The sequence below is a fragment of the Vidua macroura genome, chromosome 3 (assembly GCF_024509145.1).
Source record: "Vidua macroura isolate BioBank_ID:100142 chromosome 3, ASM2450914v1, whole genome shotgun sequence".
NCBI classification, from domain to species: Eukaryota; Metazoa; Chordata; class Aves; order Passeriformes; family Viduidae; genus Vidua; species Vidua macroura.
This window is the reverse complement of record NC_071573.1, coordinates 69,599,406-69,621,730: the sequence shown is the minus strand read 5'-3', so window position 1 is coordinate 69,621,730 and position 22,325 is coordinate 69,599,406. Positions and strand designations below refer to the sequence as shown.

General features: G+C 36.3%; 2 protein-coding genes across 2 annotated transcripts in view; one reads left to right on the top strand and one right to left on the bottom strand.

Annotated features, from left to right (window-relative positions):
* CDC40 (cell division cycle 40) overlaps positions 1-22,325 on the top strand; it is a 37,268-nt gene that overhangs the window by 9,211 nt on the left and 5,732 nt on the right. Inside the window, exons 3-12 of the mRNA XM_053973068.1 lie at positions 1,023-1,152; positions 10,114-10,197; positions 12,137-12,276; positions 12,868-12,964; positions 14,641-14,780; positions 16,399-16,473; positions 17,052-17,097; positions 18,424-18,525; positions 19,783-19,898; positions 19,981-20,114. Of these exons, the coding sequence (XP_053829043.1) occupies positions 1,023-1,152; positions 10,114-10,197; positions 12,137-12,276; positions 12,868-12,964; positions 14,641-14,780; positions 16,399-16,473; positions 17,052-17,097; positions 18,424-18,525; positions 19,783-19,898; positions 19,981-20,114 (1,064 nt within the window). The remainder of the gene's footprint in view (positions 1-1,022; positions 1,153-10,113; positions 10,198-12,136; positions 12,277-12,867; positions 12,965-14,640; positions 14,781-16,398; positions 16,474-17,051; positions 17,098-18,423; positions 18,526-19,782; positions 19,899-19,980; positions 20,115-22,325) is intronic.
* Positions 21,514-22,325, bottom strand: part of METTL24 (methyltransferase like 24) — a 59,732-nt gene continuing 58,920 nt past the window's right edge. The window contains exon 6 of the mRNA XM_053973077.1: positions 21,514-21,843. Within this exon, the coding sequence (XP_053829052.1) occupies positions 21,820-21,843 (24 nt within the window). The 3' untranslated portion in view covers positions 21,514-21,819. The remainder of the gene's footprint in view (positions 21,844-22,325) is intronic.

The window sequence follows — 22,325 nt, the reverse complement described above, 5'->3', positions numbered from 1 at the left end:
TATCAGAATTGTGGCTACGAAAATTAAAAAATTAAGCTGGGAAAATAGCATTATAAAGATGTTGGGTTAAACATGAACTGCATTGAAGTGGTCCTTTACTATTTTCACATTTTTGCTAATTATTCATTGTGCTCATTAGAGCAGAATTAACATTTGTATGACTTGCAGATATAAGACTTTTAAGAGGACAATTTAACATTAAAATCAAAGTACTTCCAGTTTAATTATTCACATCAGTATTAAGAGTCTTGGCAACTTGAGCTACGCTAAATTTGTATAGTGAAAAACCTTTTAAGACTGAATTTAGACTGCCTGGTGCCATGTGAACTACTTTCCATTTTGTTATAACTGACAGGCTATCTGAAAGATAAAAATAGCTGTTCAAGCATTTAACTTTTTTCTGTATTTAACTTCTTTCTGCAGTTTGTCTTCTCTTCGACCAGGGGTTAGCCTTCTAGGTAGACAAATATGGCATCAGTCTCAAATTTCTACATTAGTTTTGCTTTGTGTTTAGAAAGCCTTTTGAGGAACCACATAAAATGGCCTTTTCATAAGCGAGCTTGCCATATATCAAAGCCATGATGTGTGTGAACAAAAGTACTGTTTTAAACTTGCTTCAGTGCTGTTGTGTGTAAATGTTTTAGTTAGGGAGACCTACTGTGGGACAGCCTTGGGTTTTATCTTCTGAATGCTTGTACTGGTCCCATACTGAATGATGGTATGTGTTGGTTCTGTCAAGTAGCCCATATCAACCTGAGCTCTGTGCAGAAAGCTCTGTGCTAGAAAGTTCAGTCCTGAAATCAACTGTTCAGAACAGCTGTGTGATTACTGTGTGAAATAACAGACGAAGAAGCTTATTCAGTAGTCACAAAGAAATTTAAAGTTGAAGTGATTTTGCATTATCATTTTTGAAAGACAGGTCTCTTTTTTTAATGTGGGTGCTTTTTTTCTGAAAAAGTAAATGACACAAAAATAACAAATTACTAATTCTGCTCCACCTTGTTTTAAAATTTTTGATGAAGTTTGGACCAGAAAATCCATTTAGGACTCAGCAAATGGCTGCACCTAGAAACATGCTTTCTGGATATGCAGAACCAGCTCACATCAATGATTTCATGTTTGAACAACAAAGAAGAACATTTGCAACCTATGGTAAGTCCTTAAGTGGAATTCACCTCCATCTTTTTCATACCCAGGTTGGACAAATCGTGATGGTCTTGATAGAACAATTAATAGGACTGTAACTTCTGTAAACTGCTTTTTATCAGAATTAATAAAATGGGGAAAAGCTTTTGAATAAGAATCCATATGAATAGAGATCATAGTATTTATTTGGGAAATTAATTTTGTAATTCTGTTTTGAACTGTAATCCAGTGTATTATTTCCTAGCAAGCCCCTCTTAATTAATCCTTCCATTAGTTGCATCAAGTGTACAAAACACAAATCAAAATTTCACACTTCTCACATGACTAACTGTAGGTCTGTTATGCAAATAGATTCTCTCATGTGATTCTGACTCCCTCTAAACCATAAGGAAGCCTTACTGAGCTGTCAGGTTCTTCAGTGGTTGCCTCTTGATACCAACAGAATGAACCAGATTTGCAGAGAATGGGAATGCATTACTAAAACAGTCTGGGCAAAGACAGACCAAAGAACTGTCTTGGTGTTCAGTGCAGTAACTGCTTTCTTATCTTGAATAACATTTTCCCTTGTAAATAGTGGCACTTGAAAGATAAAACATTTGAGTCTTGGGGAAGCTTGAGGTTCAAACAGACTTTTTATGAATTGTAAGAAAATTTTTTTTTTTTTTAAGATAGGAAAAAATATGGAAAGACTATGGATTCTAAACATTCTTTTGCAAACATTTGAAAGAACAAAGCTCCCATGTGTTTACATATAACGATGGTTAATTTTTTTCCTATGTGTCTTTGTAAGCTTTCATTTCTGTTTTAAGTTTGATTGCAAGTGCTTGTTCAGATGAAGTATCCTTCATATACTTGAAATTCAGTTTATTAGGCAAGGTCTGATACTTCTTGTATTAACTTAAAATGTCACAACACTCAACTTTTTGCACAACAGATTTGCATCTTTCTTTATTCATATTTACATTCAAAATACTACTCCTTGCAAACTGTTTTGCCTCAAAAACCACCTTCCTAAACGAATATCCTTAATTTCATTAGGGCTTTATGCATGCCTGAATTCACTTACGACATTCTGTGATGCATCAGATTGAGACTTCATTGCTAACATTTGTGGTAGCTAGGTATTACAGTGGAAGAAAATGCCTAACATCAGAGACTATCCCACACTCAATTTTTCTTTGTACTTGAGTTTTATTAGAAGCTTTCTTGGAAATGTTGAAAATTGAAATATATTAATGACAGAGTTTTTCTCTTACATAGTTTTAGCTAATAGGTACTTTTCACTGAGTTGTTAGGATGTGGAATATAACCAAAATGACAATATTGGGAAATGGATATCTAGTTTCATAGCATAATTTTAACTTACTTGACTGGAATTTTGATATTAGAACTTGACAGACAATAAAAGTAGGAGCCTCTATTCAAGATCTGAATAGACAGGTTAAATTTTGTTCTGTGAAATTAAATGTAACATTTTGTGGGTTGAAATTAAATGTAACATTTTTGTGTGTGTAAAATAGATACTGGGAAAAAGTGCCTATAGTCATACAGTGTTTCATTGAGGGCTTTTTATTTGAAAAGTTTCATTTGGAGAAAGATAAAGCTAGCAAGTCTACTCAAAACTACTTCTATCGGTTATGTCATCACTGTATAGCAACTGTCTTGAAAGCTGTATTAAAAATGAGTATAAAAATGTATTTTTAAATCTTGGAACACTGACAACTGTGCAGTTATCATTCAGCTTTCTAGAAATGTTCAACAGATAATGATCTGGATACAATGACAGTGGAACTAGGAAAAGGCTGAGATACAGGCTGTTTAAACAGCAAGAATCAGCACTGAGAACCTGAAGTTCAAGCTAGAAGATGCAGTAAGTGAGCATGATATTCTGGCTCAGTAGGAGATCTGTTAAAACAGCACTCCTTTAAGTTGTCAGAAAGTTATCTATTAACACTTTCAATACTCTCTTTTTCCATTTGGAAGGATGCAATAAATATCTTTTCAGAAAATACAAAGTATAGAAATGCAAGTAAAATTGGTAGGCATAAACCCAAGCCATAAATCTTTTTCAAGACTGAGTCATAACCTATTAGAAGAACAGGAGTAAACCTCTCTTTTTAAAGCTGCAGATCTTGAGACTTCTGGTCTCTGTTACTCTCTTTAAGCACCATTGCACGAAGGCAGGAGGTCTCGAACAAATCTCCAATGGCTGGCAAATAGATAAGCAGTGACTGTAAATGAAGGACGAGGGTAGTAAATGAGAACATGTATCCAAAACAGCTCAACTGTCTCAGTATCTTTCACAAAAAAAGAGACAGCTTTATAATATATATAATCCTGAAAGCTTAGACTTATTCATTGAGAAACCTGTATATTAAGCACAAACAAAACCCAAGTATTTTTTGGCATCTAGTCTTTCTTATCTATTTCTTGTGCAGTAAATATTTACTCTTAAAAGAACATTTTGCTTGTGATGCTAGGATAGCATCATTGAGAACATCCATGCTGTCACTGACTGTGAGTCCTTCCAGCCCTTTATTCCATTAGACAAGTGGTCAGCAATGGGTATCTAGTGAGGAGCAGAAGAAGGAAGCAAGAAAATAGTGATATATCTGAATTCTTCTTTTCAATACACAGTCTGTCAAGCAAGGGCAATGTTTATATATTTATTAATTTTCAGACAACTTGTTGGGGATTTTCTGTTTTTTCTTTTTGGCAAACTTTTCCAGCTGCTTCTTGGGCCTGTATAATTTTTCTGTGCACAGGCAGCAAATAATTTTTCTTTCAGGCAGCTCTGCAGCTTAGCAGCTCCTTATGTGAGGAAGTATCTGTGTTTCAAACTTGTGGAACTTAACAGCTTTCTAGTTTGGCTTCATATCCCCATGTCTCTTATGCTGGAAAATGAAATGAGCAACCATTTCTTATTCACCATTTCCATGTGATTTCTTGTTTTATAGATCTTGGCCATAGCTTCTTCTCAGTCTCCTTTTTTTTTATCCCCACCTGGATAGATCTGATCAATCTCCTTGTTCCTCAGTTGCAGCCTTTTCATGCCTATGGCTGTCCTTGTCTCTCTTCTGTATCTCTTCTAGTTCCACTGTATTGCTCCTAAGATGGAGAGCAAAGCTGTGCACAGCCATTACATGCTACTCTCACTGTGAATTTGTTCTGTGAGTAACTTGCTGAAAGCTACTTGCTCCATTTTTCCAGATCATTTATCAATATGTTGAATGTCATGGGCCTGAGGATGAATCCACCAGCAACTTTCCTGTGCTGTGCAAACCAACCATTTATTCTTGACAGTGTTTTAGTAACTTTTCATCAATTGAACATGTCAGGACCTGTGGGTTTTTTAAAATGTCTTTGAGGCACCCTGTAATCAGTCTAACTTGGTTTCATAAAGGTATCCAAGATCAACTAAGCTTTGCTCATTCACAGGATTGTCACCTCAGAAATATTCTGGCAGTTTTCTCATTGTGATTTACCTGTAGAGAAAATTGTGGTGTCTGTTCTCCTGCAATATATAATGCTCATCTAAGTGCCTACTCATTTTATTTATTGTAGTTTCTACTCTTCGAGTCTTCTAACAATACAAATGTCTGGCAGGTTGATCTGCAGTTCTCCATGTCTCCTCTGAAACATCTTTTAAAACATTGCATTGTTTTTGATACATTCCTTTTCTGTCATATTGAGGTGATATTAGGTGAGAGTATCTGACTTGTGATTTGACTTTAGATCTCTTGGGTGACTGCTTCTGATCCTGGTGTTTGTTAGCGCTTATTTGACTCTCCAGTTTCCTGGCATTTCACGTTGAGGTAGATATGGCATCATGTTGCCCATAAAGAAAGATTCTGGCACAGGAGTCTACCCAAGCTCCACCATAATCAACATGTGTTTAATACAACCTTCACAGATACTCTTTGCAGTTCTTAATCATCAGTTGGCCTACACATTGTCAGGTACACTTTCTATCCCTGCCTCTTTTGATGATGGACAAGCCTTAGTTTTTATATCTTATAAGATTGCCCTCACTTTTGGGAGCAGACTGTGTTAATGTAGTGTTGTCTGCTGGAGTTTGGCCTTTGTATTTTCCACATCTGAATGCAACTTCAGCTCTTTGAAGAACAGTTTCTTATTTCTAATAGTTTCTCTTAACTTACTATTCGGCAGTGCTCACTTCCTTCTGGTTGCTTTAAATTCGTCTTTTATTAGCTGGCAGGCATTACATTTTTCCTCCTACATGATGTCTTTGAAGTGCCCCTGCATTTGAAAAAGGCTTTGCCCTTTGGCACTCACTTTCTGTTCCTTTTAAAAATCTTTTCTTAATATAGCCCTCCTGTTTTGAGATTGAAATCATTGTCATAAATGTTTTTATATTTTCCTTTGCTTTGTCAACAATGTTAGTTTTTATACCCCGTTATGGTCATTGTTAAAATGTGTGTCCTTAGAAAGCATATCTTAAAATCAAGTTTCCTGCACTGCTAAACTGGTTGTTCTTCATGTGAATCTCTGACATGACTGCTTCATGGTACAAGTACATTGTGTAAAAATAATCACATCTTGGTGTGAGATTTGTGCAGTCTGCTGCAAGGAGATGACTAAAATATGTCATTATTACTGTGCTTCTTTCCCTGGCACCTGTTGTTTAATCTCTGTTACCATTTCATGGTTACTGCATTTTCTGTCTCAGTGGTCACTCTGGGAGTTCTGGCAGCTGTACTCACCACTACTTAGACCTGAAATTTCAGTCCACAGGATCGTTTAATGCTCATTAACACTATTAACTTGTTAATCTGATTTATTTTTAAGCTTTCTATGGCATAGACCATGTTTTTCCCCATTGGCATGACCATTTTATTTCTGTATTCTTTCTGGTAAAGCATATATTCTATGTCCAATTATGTCAGTACTGTCCTACCAATTAGGTTAGTTTATTATGTTAAAACAAGATATTTCAATGTATTATTTTTAACCTCTGTCATTTTGCATGCGTGCTTGGATGTTCCATTTCCCTGCCTTCAGTTTAAATAGGATTCTGTGATTATTACTGTCCCTGTTACCTGAGATTTCAGATTTCTGTGCTACCTTTTCCTTGAGGATATGGGTTTCTAAAGATTGTGTGTCATTGCAAATTACTTCCTTTTTTTAGTATTTAAGTATTATATTTCTTTAGGTATTCTTTAAGTACCCCAGCTATTTTATCAAAAAGTATTATTTCAACCTTCTCAGTGCCACCTGTTTTTTAATTTAAATGAGACCTACCTATCTCAGTAAGGTTCCCTTTATTCCAGGAATTAGGGGAAGTGAAGTTGTCCCATGCACTGGAGATGTTTTCCACATTAGGGTTAAAATTTGCAGTGGCTGAGAGAGCTGGGACTGTTTAGCTTGGAAAAAAAAGGAGTCCTGATGGGGAGACCTTATTGCCCTTTACAGCTACCTGAAAGGAATATGCTGATGGCATAATCCATAAAAAACATTGAATAAAATAGTCCAAGTAGGCATTTTATGATGTTGTGAAAGGTCCTCTCCCAGTTTAATGGAAAACCATTAATAATTGCTCTGTGGGAGTCTGACTTTTTAAATTGGCAACCAGTTTTGCATCTGCAGTCCTTGGTAATCTACCCTAGTTTGAGTCCATTGATGTAAGGCAGTCTTCTTGTTTTAATTTCAACTATCAAGCAAAGGCTGTCTCTCTAGAAAATAAAATTCCCCTTCACAAGACATTCTGATTTAAAATGCTTAACTAGCATTGTTTTTTCAATGTTGTATTCCTTGGAGCATGTCAAAAAAGACCAGGAAGTCCTAACATACAGCACATGTTTATTCTTCTGTATCTGTGCTCTCAGCTGAAAGAGTCTCTTTTCTTGAAAATTCCCTTTTGAGTATAAAAAAATTCCCTTTTGAGTGATAAAAAAGTCAATATATGAGCACATATACATTTTCAGAAGCAGAATTACAGATTATTTTTTACATGCTGCACACAAATTGTTCATGAATATTTTAGCCATTTCATAGCTATTTGAGCATCAGTACTCCTCCTAATAGTGGACTGCTTCATTCATGCAACATTTGATATTTTTAAATCTCTTCATCACAAGATATTAATGTCCTTTTTAATAAAAAATAGTCTTCTATTGAAGTCTAATGAATCTCAAAGCTCTTTATGAGTACTCAGTAACTTGGTTGTAGCAGGATTATGTCATCACTAACACTGATATTTTAAGAGCCTAAAATAACTGCCTTGAAAATAACACTTGTGATTTTTTTTTTTTATTTTAATCTACTCATGTTACATGCAACACCTATAGTCACTTATTACCTGTTAACATTTGCAGGCACTTTATTCTCTGATTACTTTGATTCTGCAGAGATGCCAGTTCAGAGTGGGTTAGTCCAGCTGTATTTTTCCTCATACCTGATCTACTTTGGATCTCTATGTGCTGCATTGCACAGTGAGGTGTAAACAGGCTTTAATGAGCTGTCGTTCTGGAATGCACATCAAAGTCTAATTATTTAACCAACCATTTTCAGGTGCACTGAAATTATGGATGTAGGTGGAATTGTGTCTTTCGTTGCTAAAATGTTGTGGGAAATATCTGTCTCCTAACTAAAACTGAAGGAGACGCAGAAGTCAGGGCACATTATGTGGGATACCAGCTGAGTAAGATGAAAGCAAGCTGTCTTTTGCAGCTGCGTTTAGGAGTCCCAGCCAGAAAGAAAACATTCCCTTTCACATATCCAGTAGAAAGTAGAAATTGTTCAGAGCTTTTCTGTGAGAATGATGCTGGACCAAATTCAACTCAACTATAAGAAGTCTCCACTTCCACAGGAAGCTGTGCTTGGCCCAGGGGCCCTATTCATGGGAATACTGTCCCTCTTTTACAAGTACCAAGCAAATACAGTCCCAGAGATGCTGTCAATATAGTTGGAGGACAAGTAAACCACTGTATTGATTTTGACAGCAATCCAAAGTAATATCTCTCTACTGTTAACAGAAACCTTATAGCTTGGAAGGGAACTCCTTGAAATAGTGGCTTAGTAAAAGCAGGCAGCTAAATTAGGGGAAGTCTGATTGCACTGTTGGCTCAGTTTGCTTATCCATAGAAGTAAATCCTACTAATAGTCTAGAATAAATTATTTTCTTGTTTAACAGAGGAATAGTGGGAATATATATTTTGTAAGATGACATTGGCGTGTATTTCTCTCCCTATATTGTATTCATGGATCATCTGGACATATGTTATTCCACAGCTGGATTTTACCAGGTTTGAAATGCCAGAGCTGTTTGGCAGGTGTAATGCTTTATTTGGATTGGGAATACCTGCTATGTTCTTGGAATGGCTCTTCTACTGATTTCAATAGTACTTTTTTTCCCAGCATCTAAAAAGAAATTAACTGGACCGTGTTCTAGGAGAGTAGTCTTTCTGAAAAATGTTTGGGGATACAATCTCCTTCCTTTGGCTGTTGGAATGGTATTGATAGGTTCTCAGCTTGTATGCATTTGTATGAGCCTTTATGAGCCATTGCTCTCCAGATTAGACTGGATAATCTCCCCCTGCTCATGATTGTCTCTGTGAATCAACAAAAATACAGGAATTGGATTGTATGCTGTAGGATTTAACTTATTATGTGTGTATGTGTGTGTGATTGCTTTTACTGATGGTTTAATGTCTTTCTTTCTTTTTTTTTTCCATCCTTGATACTGAGGAATTCTCATTCACTCGTCAAGAGACATTTTATCACTTTAATATTTAATAAAAATTGGTGTTATGTCCACCAGGGTGCAGTCTTTCCCAAAAAAAAAAAAAAAAAAAAATAAGCTATGGTGGTCAGTAAGTGTTCAGTGCACCACCTGTTCCTTGGAAACCAAATGAATTTGTCTATCTTATAAGATCACACTATCCACTTCAGGAGAAATGGAGAAAAAAAGTTGAATATATGTATTAAAATTGTAAATATCCTGAATAGATATGAAATGCTTGTTCATTTTATAAATTATTTATAAGACTAAATGCAGCAGACTTTATTGTGGTTGGAGTTGTTTTGTTTTGTTTTTATCAAGGCTCAATAGCTGTAGTCAGGAAATGAAGATGTGAATACTTAATTCTTTTAAAAATTAAAGTCCATGACTGCTGTTTCTGGTACCATTCACATTAGTTAAAGCAACTCCTTTCAGGTTGAATCTTTCCCAGTTGTGGCAGGAGGAGAATTAAGTAATTTTTGCTGTGGGAGACAGAATACACACAAAGCCCTAGAAAACTTAATTTATTTTTTCCCCCATCTCTGTCCTCTTCCTTCCAGCTGCTGCCACCCCAGGACTGCCAAAGATGACAGTCTTTGACCCAGCAGAAGCAGTGGGCAGAGCAGAAGACTGCTCCTGAAGCCAGAGGGCTCTGTGTATGCAGCAGCCACTGGCTGGTTTCCATGTGACTCACTGCCTTTGCTAACCAAGGAGCAATGCCTTGCACTAAAGCAGCATCCATTTAACATCGAGAGCATAGACAAGATTTTGAGTTAGTCTTTTCTTTATGCCATGTTACTACAAGCAGAGGTTGCTATGGCATTTGCATTGCAGCAAACTGACCTGAATTCAGCATTGACCTCACTCGGAGCAGGGGCATCCTGGGGTCCCTTCCCACCAGATTCTGTTACTTGGCTTCTTGTGATTACCCACCCTTTGTATCTTATGTTGTTAACTGTTGCCTATTACATTTATTTATTTCTCTGTGTTGTGCAAATTTAAGAATTCTGATAGCAAAAGGTACTCAAGGGCCTCATGGTGCTACTTCATAGTAATCTTTATATTCAGGCCAAGTGAAAAGTTAATGGAATTCTAAAATTTCAGTCCTTCATCATCCCCAGCTCATTCAGAGTTAACAGGAAAGAATTTGCAGAGGGACAGAGTAGTAAAAGTTGTACAAAACTGAAAAGCTTGAAATAACAGTATTTTTTTTCCTCTTGTTCCAGGTTATGCATTAGATCCCTCTGTAGATAACCCTGAAGCTGCTACCAAATATATTGGTTCTGTAGAAGAAGCTGAAAAAAATCAAGGTAGTTAATTGAGAATCTTGTATAAATTACTTGCATCTTTAAACTGTTTTCATTTCTTCTTTACTAAGAAATGGAATAGGTATTAGCAAAGGAAAGTATTATGTGAGACTTACCCATGTCCAAGAACGCAATAAAGAAGAGATGTGTTGCAATTTTAATGTAGAGGGGGAAGAGAAATATTGGGAATGTTTTGTTTTCTTGAAGTAGCAAATGATTCAGGTTGTCGTGACAAATTTCAGAATGGGATTTGTAATGTGCCATTGCATTAATACAATTTATCAGTACAATTTGAAACAGCTTTTTGATCTTCTTAAATTCTGTCTCAGCTAACATTATCATGTGTCTGCATTAGGATACCTGTATGTTGAGCTAATCACTATAACTGCTCCTCAGGAGCAAACTGATCACTCTGTGTGCAACCTCTGCCACTCCTGTTGGGAGCTGCATGTTATCTCTGCTTAGCAAAGTTAAGCTTTTTGGGTTATTTGGAAAAGAAAAACCACTGGAAGGTTGCCAATTAGTAACAGCATGGCATGCCACTGGGAGGATTGACTACCAGAGGCATGGGGTTTGTAATTAATACTTTGATACAAGATATTTAACGCTCAAAGGGAATCGTTCACATTGGAAAACTGTACCTGTGTAAATGTCATGGTTATGCTTTCCCTTGCATGTCTTTTCAAATATCCTATTCACATGGGTATACAAAGGATCTTTATTTCTGTGTCCTCTTCCTCAGAATATATCCAAGTTTATTTCACTCTTTCCTTCCAAAGAAGGAAATAACTAAGATTAAACCATTTTAAAAAACCCTTTTCATAACAGAATTTTGTACTTCATTTTAAGAAAACCCTTGATTCATGTGATTACTTCTGATCATTACTTAACTTTTTACATTGCCTATTTTCCCCTTGTTTGTGTAAAGGTTCTGTCTCTTTTGCACTAGATGAGTATTACTGCTGCTGCAGATAAACATTGTTTGAAAATTGAACATAATTGTATATACAAGCTTGAAAAATTTAAAAGATGTTAAAATAATTACCTACAGGGTTTTTTCCCTCACATATCTATATTGTATATTGGTTTTGACACATGAAATTCCGAGGGTGCAATATTTATGAAAAGCTAGTTTTTCTATGAAAGAAGAAGGTAGTGGTTGGAGGGAGATGATTGTCAGTAGTGACAGACTTTTTAAAGAGGGCCTGTTGCAATAGGACAAGGGTCATGATTTTAAGCCAAAAGAGGATAGATCCAGACTAAGTCATAAGGAATAAATTTGTTACAATGTAGTTGGTGAAATACTAGAACAAGTTGCCCAGACAGGCAGTGGGTGCCTCATCCCTCAAAACATTCAAGTTCAGGTTGGACAGGGCTCTGGGCAACCTGATCTAGTTGAAGATGTTGCTGCTCATTGCAAGGTGGTTGGAGTAGGTGATCATTAAAGGTCACTTTCAACACAAACCATTCTATAATTCTATTAATTTTTTTCTAAATTAAAATACACAGTTGGGGTTCTGGGACACTTATCTTATTTTCATTTTGGGGCTGTTTTTTTTTTTTTCAAACTGAGAGGGTTCAGAGATATCAGAAGCCAAGAAGACTTTACTTTCAAAAACTACACTATTTAAAGCATGAAAATTGATGTGTTCATACAGTCGACAAACTTACTGTTAAAAATTTATCGTACATGCATGGTTAAATATTCTAAAAAGCAAGGATACACAGTTAAGGTAGTTACTCTGTTACTGTGCATAGTTAGCAGTGTTCATAGCTGGAAAAGTGAGCAATGCTTTGGCCAATTTTCCTCAAATACTTTTTCCATGTTGTCCTTTATACTGAAAGGAGCGGTGGTGGTGATTTTTTCTTTTAAACTGACTGTGGTGTAACCTCTGATGTATTCTGTGTTAGCAGTTAGTCAGTGTATTGTTTCCTTCTTCAGGTTTAACAGTGTTTGAAACAGGACAGAGGAAAATTGAAAAAAGGAAGAAATTCAAGGAGAATGATGCATCTAATATTGATGGTTTTCTGGGACCATGGGCAAAGTATGTTGATGAAAAAGAAGTAGCCAAACCATCAGAAGTAAGTCCTCCTTTAACAAAATGGATACAAATTGTCAGTACATGGCAGTGGTTTCAGCAGAGGTCCAGCTGCACTAGTGCTGGTCCAGGCAGATCCATGCTATGCTTTAGGGTCATAGAAACATTTTTGGTGATATGTCCAAATAAGATGTTCCAGATATTCTGCATTCAGTAATTTGGAACACTTTTTGGAAATAAAATTAATTCAATCTGCGTGTAGAGTCTGATTAAAAGAAACAGCTTGGAAAAAGAAAAGTGAAAGTAAAACTTTTTGGAAAAAAAAGGCAAATGAAAACCCCCAATATCACACACACAAATCCATCCATAATAAACCATCCAACCAGCAGATATCCTTCTTGTCCAGTCAGTGCTTAGCTTTAGTCTATGAATAAAATTATATTCTTTTCAGTGTACATAGCCTTCCAAGCCTTTATGGTTTTGATAGGGGTATTCTCTTTATTGATGCTTAGAAATATTTCTAATCTTGTTTAGCAAATAAATGTCTTCTTAATAGTAAGCAAACAATAGTACAGTTCTGGATTTTGTTATGTGATTCTGACTTTTTAAGAGATCATGTTTTATTTTTTTCCAGGAAGAGCAGAAGGAATTGGATGAAATAACAGCTAAGAGGCAGAAGAGAGGAAAACTAGAAGATGATAAACCTGGAGAGGAGAAGACTATATTACATGGTAATGGCATCTTCCTGGCTGTTCTCATTTTCTAACTTGCTGTGTTTTCTTGCCTGCTGTGTTAATTAGTAAGGATAGCAGACAGCCTCAGCACGTTGATGTTTCTGTATTAGAGATAACAGCACTCACAGGCAAAAGCATAAAGGATGGGGCAAGAGATAAATTTGGAGTAATTCCACTTCATACTGTGAAGAGCAGTGTGGAAAAATAATTTTTCAGAGTACGGTTTTATTTATTTATTTTTAATGTTACTAGATGCATGTATCCCTTTCCTGTTTCACAGAGCAAACATATTGAAGTTATGAGTTTGGCTTAGTTTCAGCTTCAGAATTACTGTAGTCCTATGTGTCAGTATTTTCATCAGCAGGTAGTGCTCTAAGTTATGGTTTATGAACAATTTAGAAAATCACTTGGACTTTGGACTTCCTCAGTTTTTAATGTAAATGCTCTTGCCGTCATACTACGAATAATTGTATATCAATTAATTAGCCTACAGAAGCCTGTAGTATGTGGTACCTTCAAAGAAAATGGCTTGGTAATTAAGTAGAATTCAGTAATTTTTGTAAGCTGTTACTTCAGCTGTCTGCATACAAAACTGCCCTGTGTTGCAGTGCTTGGTGCGAATAGTTTGGTAGACAGGGTCTCTTTTTGTGTACCAGTTTCTACAGCCAGGCTCACACACACGAGCTGCGAGCATCCTTTCTAACGTGTGTTGAGGAAGAAGTGGTGGCTGTGAGAAAAGCATTGCTGACATTAGAACATTGTTCTGTTTATGTGTAGTAGATCATGACGGTATTTACTGAACAGCAGTGAGCATAACAAACATGAAATTTTAGCCACTGAGCCTCCTAAGGACTAATTATTTTGTATCGAAGTTTTCATGGTCTCTACCTGAAATTTCACAATGAAAGACCTTGCCATATAAACTGTGATGAACTCGCATGCAAACATTCCAGAAATTCTCCATTTTGAAGATGTGTGTATGCATGGATACTGGGCAACAGTACAACTAAAACTGCCATAACAACATCCCAGAAACTGAGAAATTAATTTAGTCAGTGCACAGTTTATTGTCATGGCTACCCAACATACATCTATTCTGAAATAATCAATTTTCCTGCATAATGCATCCCTGTGTTTCTGACTGTCCAATCGCTTCTTAAATCTAGTTAAAGAGCAGCTGTTGGCTGTTGCTGACCAATATTGGTTCATGCTGGCCAAATGAATATTTTTTTCCTTGATTTGTAATTCTGTTGCCATGACTGACACATCACAGAGCTGGCCAGAATCTGAGTTGCAAGCAAATGTCAGGTTAGAGTTGCACAGTTTAATCTATGTAGCGTTAGTGTAAGCAAAGTCTTTTTGGTCAGGGGAACTCTCTTGCTGTTTGATGATGAGAAAAATGGATAAGAAAAGATTGTCTTAATGTTTGGATTGTAAGGTTCCAAGCAGACTTTACTGAAAATTACATAATTTGAGTTTAACTGATGTCAAATAAGATTCCACATCTGTATGAAGAAGCTGTTTTATTCTTATACCTCCTCTCTCACCTCTTGCTCTACAGCAGAGCAGCTGTGTTGACAAAACCATAATTGTGTGAGTGTGTATATATATATATTCAAAGATTATAACCTCTTAAAATATGGAATCTCAGAATTCTGTGTTCACCTTTTCAGTTAAAGAAATGTATGACTATCAGGGGAGATCTTATCTTCATGTCCCTCAAGATGTTGGGGTTAATCTCCGTTCTACAGTACCACCTGAGAAGTGCTATCTTCCAAAGAAACAAATCCATGTGTGGTCTGGGCATACAAAGGTAGGAATGTTTGTGAGCATACAGCATAACAGCCCATTTAATTTTCTGTCTGCAGCTAGTAATTTCTATAAAACTGAAGAATCAGTAGAAGGAAAAGAGTATTTTCCTCTTTACCATACTCTGCATGTAATTAGTTGAGTTACATGCTCACAAGTTGAGCAAACACAAGGTGCTTGCCTGCTCCGTTGCAGTTGTCTAGCTTCATATAATTTTGTGTTAACATAGTGACTTCCTGACCTACCTTAAAGGGAAAAGTATTATTCTGTGACTTCGGGGGGATTTGAAGTTATTTCCTAAACTACGATGTGAGTAACAATAAGGCTAATTCTAGAGATTCCTAAGAATATTTGGGGTTTGAGGGTTTTTGTAGTAAGAGTACTTAAGGGCTATTTCATATCAAACTTAGGCAGAGTTACATAGGTTTTGTGATTATGGTGCATCAGCATTACAGGTTTCTCAAATATAGCTAATACCTTTGAGAGGTGTGTCTTGGTAAGAGTTTTCTTTGATGCTGCTTAACATCCACAGTTCCTTCTTGTGTCAGATACCAAAACACTTCTGGTATTAAAAAAGTGTTTCACTGCTCAGGGTTGTACAGCATATACTCAATTTGCTGATTCATTTGCCACAAGTTCGAAGTATTAGTTGAGGAGGAATACGCTGCACTGCAATGGACATCACCTTAATAATATTTCGAAGAAGGAAGAAAGGACACAGGGAATGTTTTTAGCTTTTACCCTTTTTTGCAGCTGAGTCATATTTCTGAGCTCTTCTTAAATGATTACTGCATCAACAAACTTATAGCTGCAACTGTCAGGGCTTTCCAGAATGACATCTCCTCCCCAGAGCTCTAGTCCCTCCTCTGCCTGTTGTCCAATAAAACAGACTGATGTGTGAAATGGCTTTTTCCATCAAATAAGATGAATAATGATATCGATGAGAGAGGCAAAAGAAAAATGGGCTTACAAATTTAGAAAATCTGGGGGATATAAGTAGACAATAATAGGGAGGATAAAGTACCCAGCTCCAACCAGAGGTGGGAGGGAGGAACTGGATGGCATATGAATAATCAATATGAAATGGACATGAGGGCCATTAAAATCACGAGTACTTGGGGGTTCTTTGGACTTCCCAGAAAGGAGTACCTGGAATACAGGAAGCTGTGAAGATGCCATGCCCAGGAAATCTGAAAATCTGAGCTCAGTGGGTAGAAGGCATTGGTATTATATATAAGAAATTGAGCTGGCCAAAACTTTTTTTTTTTTTTTTTTTTTTTTTAATTCTGTACCTGCCCCATCTGCAAAGTCTTGTTATGCAGAGAGAGTTCCTTTAACCCCTAGTTTGTATTTATTTGCTGTGTTTGCCACAGTAATGGTGTAGATGTTGAAGGAGGTTATATATACAGCTGTTAAAGTGAAACAACTTTTCTCCAGTAGCATTTTTTCAAAATACATCACTGTTTCTAAAATGGAATGTGAGCAGGTTATTTCTTTTCAAGGTACAGTATCTGTATATTTTATGACGGTAAGCTTTAGCTTTTTGCTTGGAAAAGAGGGCAAATGAACTGAAGAAACTTCTAGATTATCCACTTACTGTTAACTTATGTTCTTATTTACAGGGCGTCAGTGCAGTCAGATTGTTTCCTCTGTCTGGGCATATAATGTTGTCTTGCTCTATGGATTGCAAAATTAAGGTGAGTTATTTTTCTGTTTTCATTAATACATTTTATACCATCTGGAATACAGACAGTGCATTTTAGGATACATAAACATTTGGTACTTCTACCAAATACCTTTTGTCTGTGTTAGAACAGTGTTAGTTGTTTTTTAATAGCATTTAGAAGGTCACAAGTTTCTCATATTATTGGCTTTGTTGTTACATTAATTCATTTCCTGTAAAGCCTAGTTTTACAAGTAACAGTAGGTCTCTGCTGAAATCTTTTACTGAAGCATTTGTGGTGTGAACTAATCTCACTTCAGTCCAGCATATATGAACAGAAAGCTGATGTTTTGGTTTTGTTTTTTTTTTTAGTAGCAAACCTTAAGTCATTAAAGTTGGAATATGGTAGGGAGTTTTAGTTATTCTAAGGGAATTTTGCTAACAGGAAGGTGACAGCATTCTAGTGAATTTCTGGATAGGTTGTGATTAATTCGTACATGGTATATGTTTGTAATTAATTCTTAAAAGATGCTTGACATATATTTGCACTTAATTTCAGCATCATTATTGTTTAACAATTGACATATTTCCCCCTCATCCTTTTTTTCCTAGCTATGGGAAGTATATGGTGATCGAAGATGTCTACGAACATTTATTGGTAATAGTCTTTTTTAAAACTCATTTATGTCTAGAACAACTTCCTGGAAGAATATGATTTAGGTTAGCTTATTAATTTGTCATAGAGAGGACTTGTGTGCATCCAAGGCAATGGTTGTTCGGAATGATCTTCTCAGTAAGAACTGAAAAATATGTACATTTCTTTAAGAACTTTGTCATTATTCCAAGCAATTTAATGTTGATGTGTAACACCTTACAACCCTTAAAACAAAACATTAGTGTTCTACAGTCATCAATACTTTATGAAAGACTTCTTTTCAAAGGCAAAATTTTGACATGCAATTGCCCCATCTTTGTGTTGAAAGCAGCAGCCCTCTGTATTTAACTGGTGAGGGTGTCTCATGGTCTGATCCCTCCTTAAATAGGTCATTCCATCCATGCTGAGTTATTAGTGCAAAAGCATGGGAAATCTTTTTTAGGTTCAGGTGCGGTCTTTGTTCATGTAACAGGTGCTTTTTAAAGCAGATAGCTGAGAGAGAGAAATACAAACTTCTTAGCAACCTTGAATGCAGAACAAAAGTAGCTGATTCTCCTATTGAAATAGGAACATTTCGAGAACACTGAGTGAATATATGTTGAGTAACAACAAAGAAGTCTTTTTTCACCTCTTATTTCTGATGACAGCAGTGTGGCAATGATGATGGCTCAAAAATGGCTCTTTCTCAATAGACTGCTCTTTCTGAACAGTGTGACTGTTTTTCTCAAAAGGTTCTTATTATCAACCAGATTTGCCTGCCATTTTGTTCTATTTCCATTACTTTGTCAATATTTAAACTAAAAAGAATGCAAGTCTGATGTGGTGGTCACCTAAAAGTACTGAGGCTGAGGGGTAGCAAGATTAACATCAGATTAAAGCAGTCATAATTTTCTGATCTAATATTTCCCATATTTTAAATGTTTCTCCATTACATGAGTCTCATGTAGCATTTGTCTCGCCTCTTTTTCATTAGATGTTGCCATTTATTAGAGTATTTAAAATTTCTTTTGAAGTTCTGCTCATGTATCAGTTTATACAAGTTCATACTTGTTTATCAAGTTGGTTCTGTGCAGTGCTTTTGTTTCTCTCTCCAGTGTTTTAGAGGTGTGAGGGTGTTAGGGAGTTTTATTCTCATAATTCTTTAGGAGTTACTTTTTCTTTCTCACTTGAATTATTCTTTACTAGTTCTATTAAGAACTTCAGTGATTTTCTTCTTCTCTTTGCATTGTTAGAGCATTTAACTTGAGTAATATGGGTTGGATTTTTTTTTTAATTAATTCTAAGTATGAATGGATGAAAGTTTACCATTGCATTTTTTCTATTTTGTAGGACACAGTAAAGCTGTTCGAGACATCTGTTTTAACAATGCAGGCACTCAGTTCCTCAGTGCTGCATATGACCGCTATCTAAAACTCTGGGACACTGAAACAGGTAGGCTTGTATTTGTAGGTGCTGTTATTGGGCACTGTTTTTAATTAATAGTGACTACAAAGATACTTCAGCATTCAGGTTGTTTCCAGTTGTCCTTCATATTGTCTTGTAGTTCACTGTTTAGGCTTTCATTGCAGGATAATTAGTCTTTTTTCACATATGTTTTATTGTTATCTGCAATGGTGCAACAGACATTACCTGTATTTCCTATAGCTTTTTATTTGAGAAGTTTGATAGTTATTTGTAATGCTAGAACAATTTTCAGCCAAAAGATACCTTGTCAAATAATTTAATTGCATGTTTACATTTACAGGCATAAAATTACTCTTTACACCTAAATATGCTTAATTTAGAAAAATTATCTCACTTGGTCTTTTGCTTAACCTTAAGAGCACTCCAGATAAGAAAAGATGGTGACCTGCTGGTATAGAGAGTTGAAGGGTAGGCCTGATGCTCTCATGCCTGGGAGATGTTCCGTAATATTCTGCTACAAATACTAAAGTTTAAAAAAATACAGGATAGATTTTGTCAGTATTCTTTTAAACCAGGGTCTCTTTCTAAGACAGAAAGTTCCCGTGTTTTAAAAAGTTGGTAGCTTTCTGGGTTAGCAGAAATCTAATCATATACAGGTAACAGCTGTTAGAAAGGTGTAAGTCTAATTCTCCAGTGTTGAGTCTGAACTTGTGTCTGAACTCAGTTATTTAGACAGAGCTTTTGGATTAACACGTCTCCTGTAAGTTAGGGATAACGAGTTATCAGGGTATTTGTGGCTGAAGCTAAGAGGGGAGGTCAGGGCTCTATTTTGCAGTTGGATTACTGTTACCCTTTCCTAAGGTTAGTCTTGAATTCTTGCCCAAATTTGTATCTCTTGTTGAGAAGACCTGTGATCCTAAGGAGATACGTTTTGCAAAGACAGTGGTCAGCTAGTGATATCCTGAACCTGTCCTTATGTTCTTGTTATGTCCTGGTGGCATACAGGGTACTGAGCTGTTGTATTGTTGGGGAAGCTGTAGCAAACTTACAGAGCAGTTTGAGTGTGCTCATGTTTATGCTGGTGTGTGTGCACAAGTGTGAAAGTCTGTCTAATTAAAGAGCAGGGCAAATTCTGCCCTCTAATTCTGTCAAGGACTTTAAAAGAAGTTTTGTCTGCTCTTAGTAAAGTACTTTTTTTCAGTGTCTGCAAACAACCCATAAGTATCTGCAATCAGCCCATAGCACTTCCAACCTGATACACTATAAATGGGTTTTCTGTTGCAGGGCAATGTATTTCAAGATTCACCAACAGGAAGGTTCCTTATTGTGTCAAGTTCAATCCTGATGAAGATAAACAAAATCTCTTTGTTGCAGGGATGTCAGATAAGAAAATTGTACAGGTATGTCTGCTGAATATTTATTTCTCTAAAATTACTGGTATTTAGTAAAACCAGGTTCTTATTCTGACTTTTTTAATTGTAGTGGGATATTCGAACTGGTGAGATTGTGCAGGAATATGATAGGCATTTGGGAGCTGTCAACACCATTGTGTTTGTGGATGAAAATAGAAGGTTTGTGAGTACATCTGATGACAAGAGTTTAAGAGTCTGGGAATGGTAAGTTTAAAATTTTGAATTTTACCTCAAAGTATATTGTGAGCAAACTGAGAAGAGAGTTCATTTTTAGAAGTACACATAGCACATAGGCCACTGGAGTGTACTGAGTTCTAGCTAGCTCAGGAAAAGCTTTAAAACCCTGTTCTGACTTAATGCTCGAGACACTTCATTGATTTCCTCTTCCCTAAAGAAAACATAAGACAGCCCTATCAGCCTGAAGCACACTGCACTCTGTTAGTGGTCTCTGCTCTCTCCCCTTTCCCCAAGGGTGTATTAGTCTTTAAATTAACTCTTAAAGCAATGTCTGCTCTATTACAATTGGTGTGTGTTGGTTTTGAATGCTTTGAACTTGGATGTCCATAGTATTATATGATACTTGGCCCATGTTTGAAATAACTAGTTTAGTGTAGCTCTATTCTGGTTTTCTGTTAGTCTGGCTTTTGGGCAATAATTGGTACACACAGTATGAATACAATAGATGACAAAAAAGGGAGAGTAAAAAAAAATAATACAAAATATTTGAAATGGCTTCCAGTTTTTAACATTTAACCTGCAGAGAAAACAGATCACTCCTATCTGAAATGTTTTTCACAAAGTTCTAGGTACTAAGATCTTGAACTTAGAAGATTCTAAGATTTCTTTAGGATTTGAGAATTATTTATTTTTGAAATAATCAAGTCCCATATCTTTAGGTATTCATTTCCTTTTGCTGTTACACATGCAAAGCTGTTGCATAATACAGACACTAGTTCGAGTGACTAATCTGTTTCTTCTTAGCTGCTTGCTTTTTTTTTCCCCTGTAGCCTAGACAAGAGACTCCAATCTGTGGTATTGGAATGTTACCCAAGCAGCCAGCTAAATCCTCAGCTTGTCTGTGATCGGCTGCAGTCATTGCCAGTAGCAGTGGGAATGACCAAAGTCTGGGAACCCAGGCTTAGGCTAGACATAAAATGCTGTCACCATATGCTGCTCCAAGAAAGCCTCTGTTCAGTACTTCATAAGTAGACTCATGGATTCACTGAGCTCCTTAAAGAAAAATCATTGCAATACCATGTCTGCTAAGGAATGTCTCCTCTTTGCTGAGTGGGAGGATGATCTCGCTTGCACAAATCTGTTATTTCCTTGAGATTGGATTGCCCTTGTTTTATGAGCTTTGTGTGATGGCTTTAATAAATAGTGAAGTGGGTGGATTTAGTCAGTCTGTGGAGAAAAGCAGGAAAGGCAAAAAGGTTCTGGCATGGGAACATCGCAACCTGATTGTTCCAGTAGCAGAAGTTTTTGTCTTCTGAGGAAAAAAAAACATGTAATAGCATTTTGTACACTAAAGAAAGAGCTCCCTTGTTGAAATGATAGGAAACTCGACTCTATGCAATATTCTTTAATGCAGTTGTTAGGAAATTCTTTGGTTGTATAAAGAGCAAATGTAATGCCATCTTCCTGGGCATGACTTGAAAACTTTTCCCCACTACCTACCATGATATATGCTAATTGGTCTGTAAGCATATTTCTATAATTTCAAGATCCAGATTTTTTAAATGCCTTAAAACTAAGTTAATACATTCATTATGGAAGATTTTGGAGTTCAGAAACTTCCATGGCAAATTATTTCTCAAATCCTTTTTTTCTAAGTTAATAAGAAGAATTATTTGCTACTTAGCAGTGATTTGGTTGCTGCACCTTTTGACACTTTTCTTCGGTATGCTCTTCAGCACAATGTTTCTTCAGTACCCTGCAGAAAAAAAGTGGAAATAATTATGACCTGAGAATGGCCTTAAAAGCTAGTAATTATAAGTTGGTCTCATTACTTCATTTCAGTTGTCTAGAGGAATTCTGTACTGTGTTTTGTAAACACTTTGACTTGGCCAGAGATGGGTAATGGGATGGCATGTCTGACTTCACAGTGAGGAACTCCTGAGACCTTAAGTCTCCTTTCCTAAGAATTCATCCCATGCAAAGATTTCACAGGGCTGTACATAGAATTGCAGTTGGTTGAAAGTTCAGACTTCAAGTATAGTATAGACTCCTGTAGATTATGTAGTTTGTTTAGGAATATTAATGGAAGTATTGAAAATTTGCCTGCTTTTGCATTTCATGTGATTGAGGTATTAAATTTGGCATGGGTATCATATACTGTGTTCTCTCTTCTAGAAGTGCAAAATATTATTTTGTCTTTGCTTTGTATGCATCTGATCCTGCTTGGGTAAGCACTGA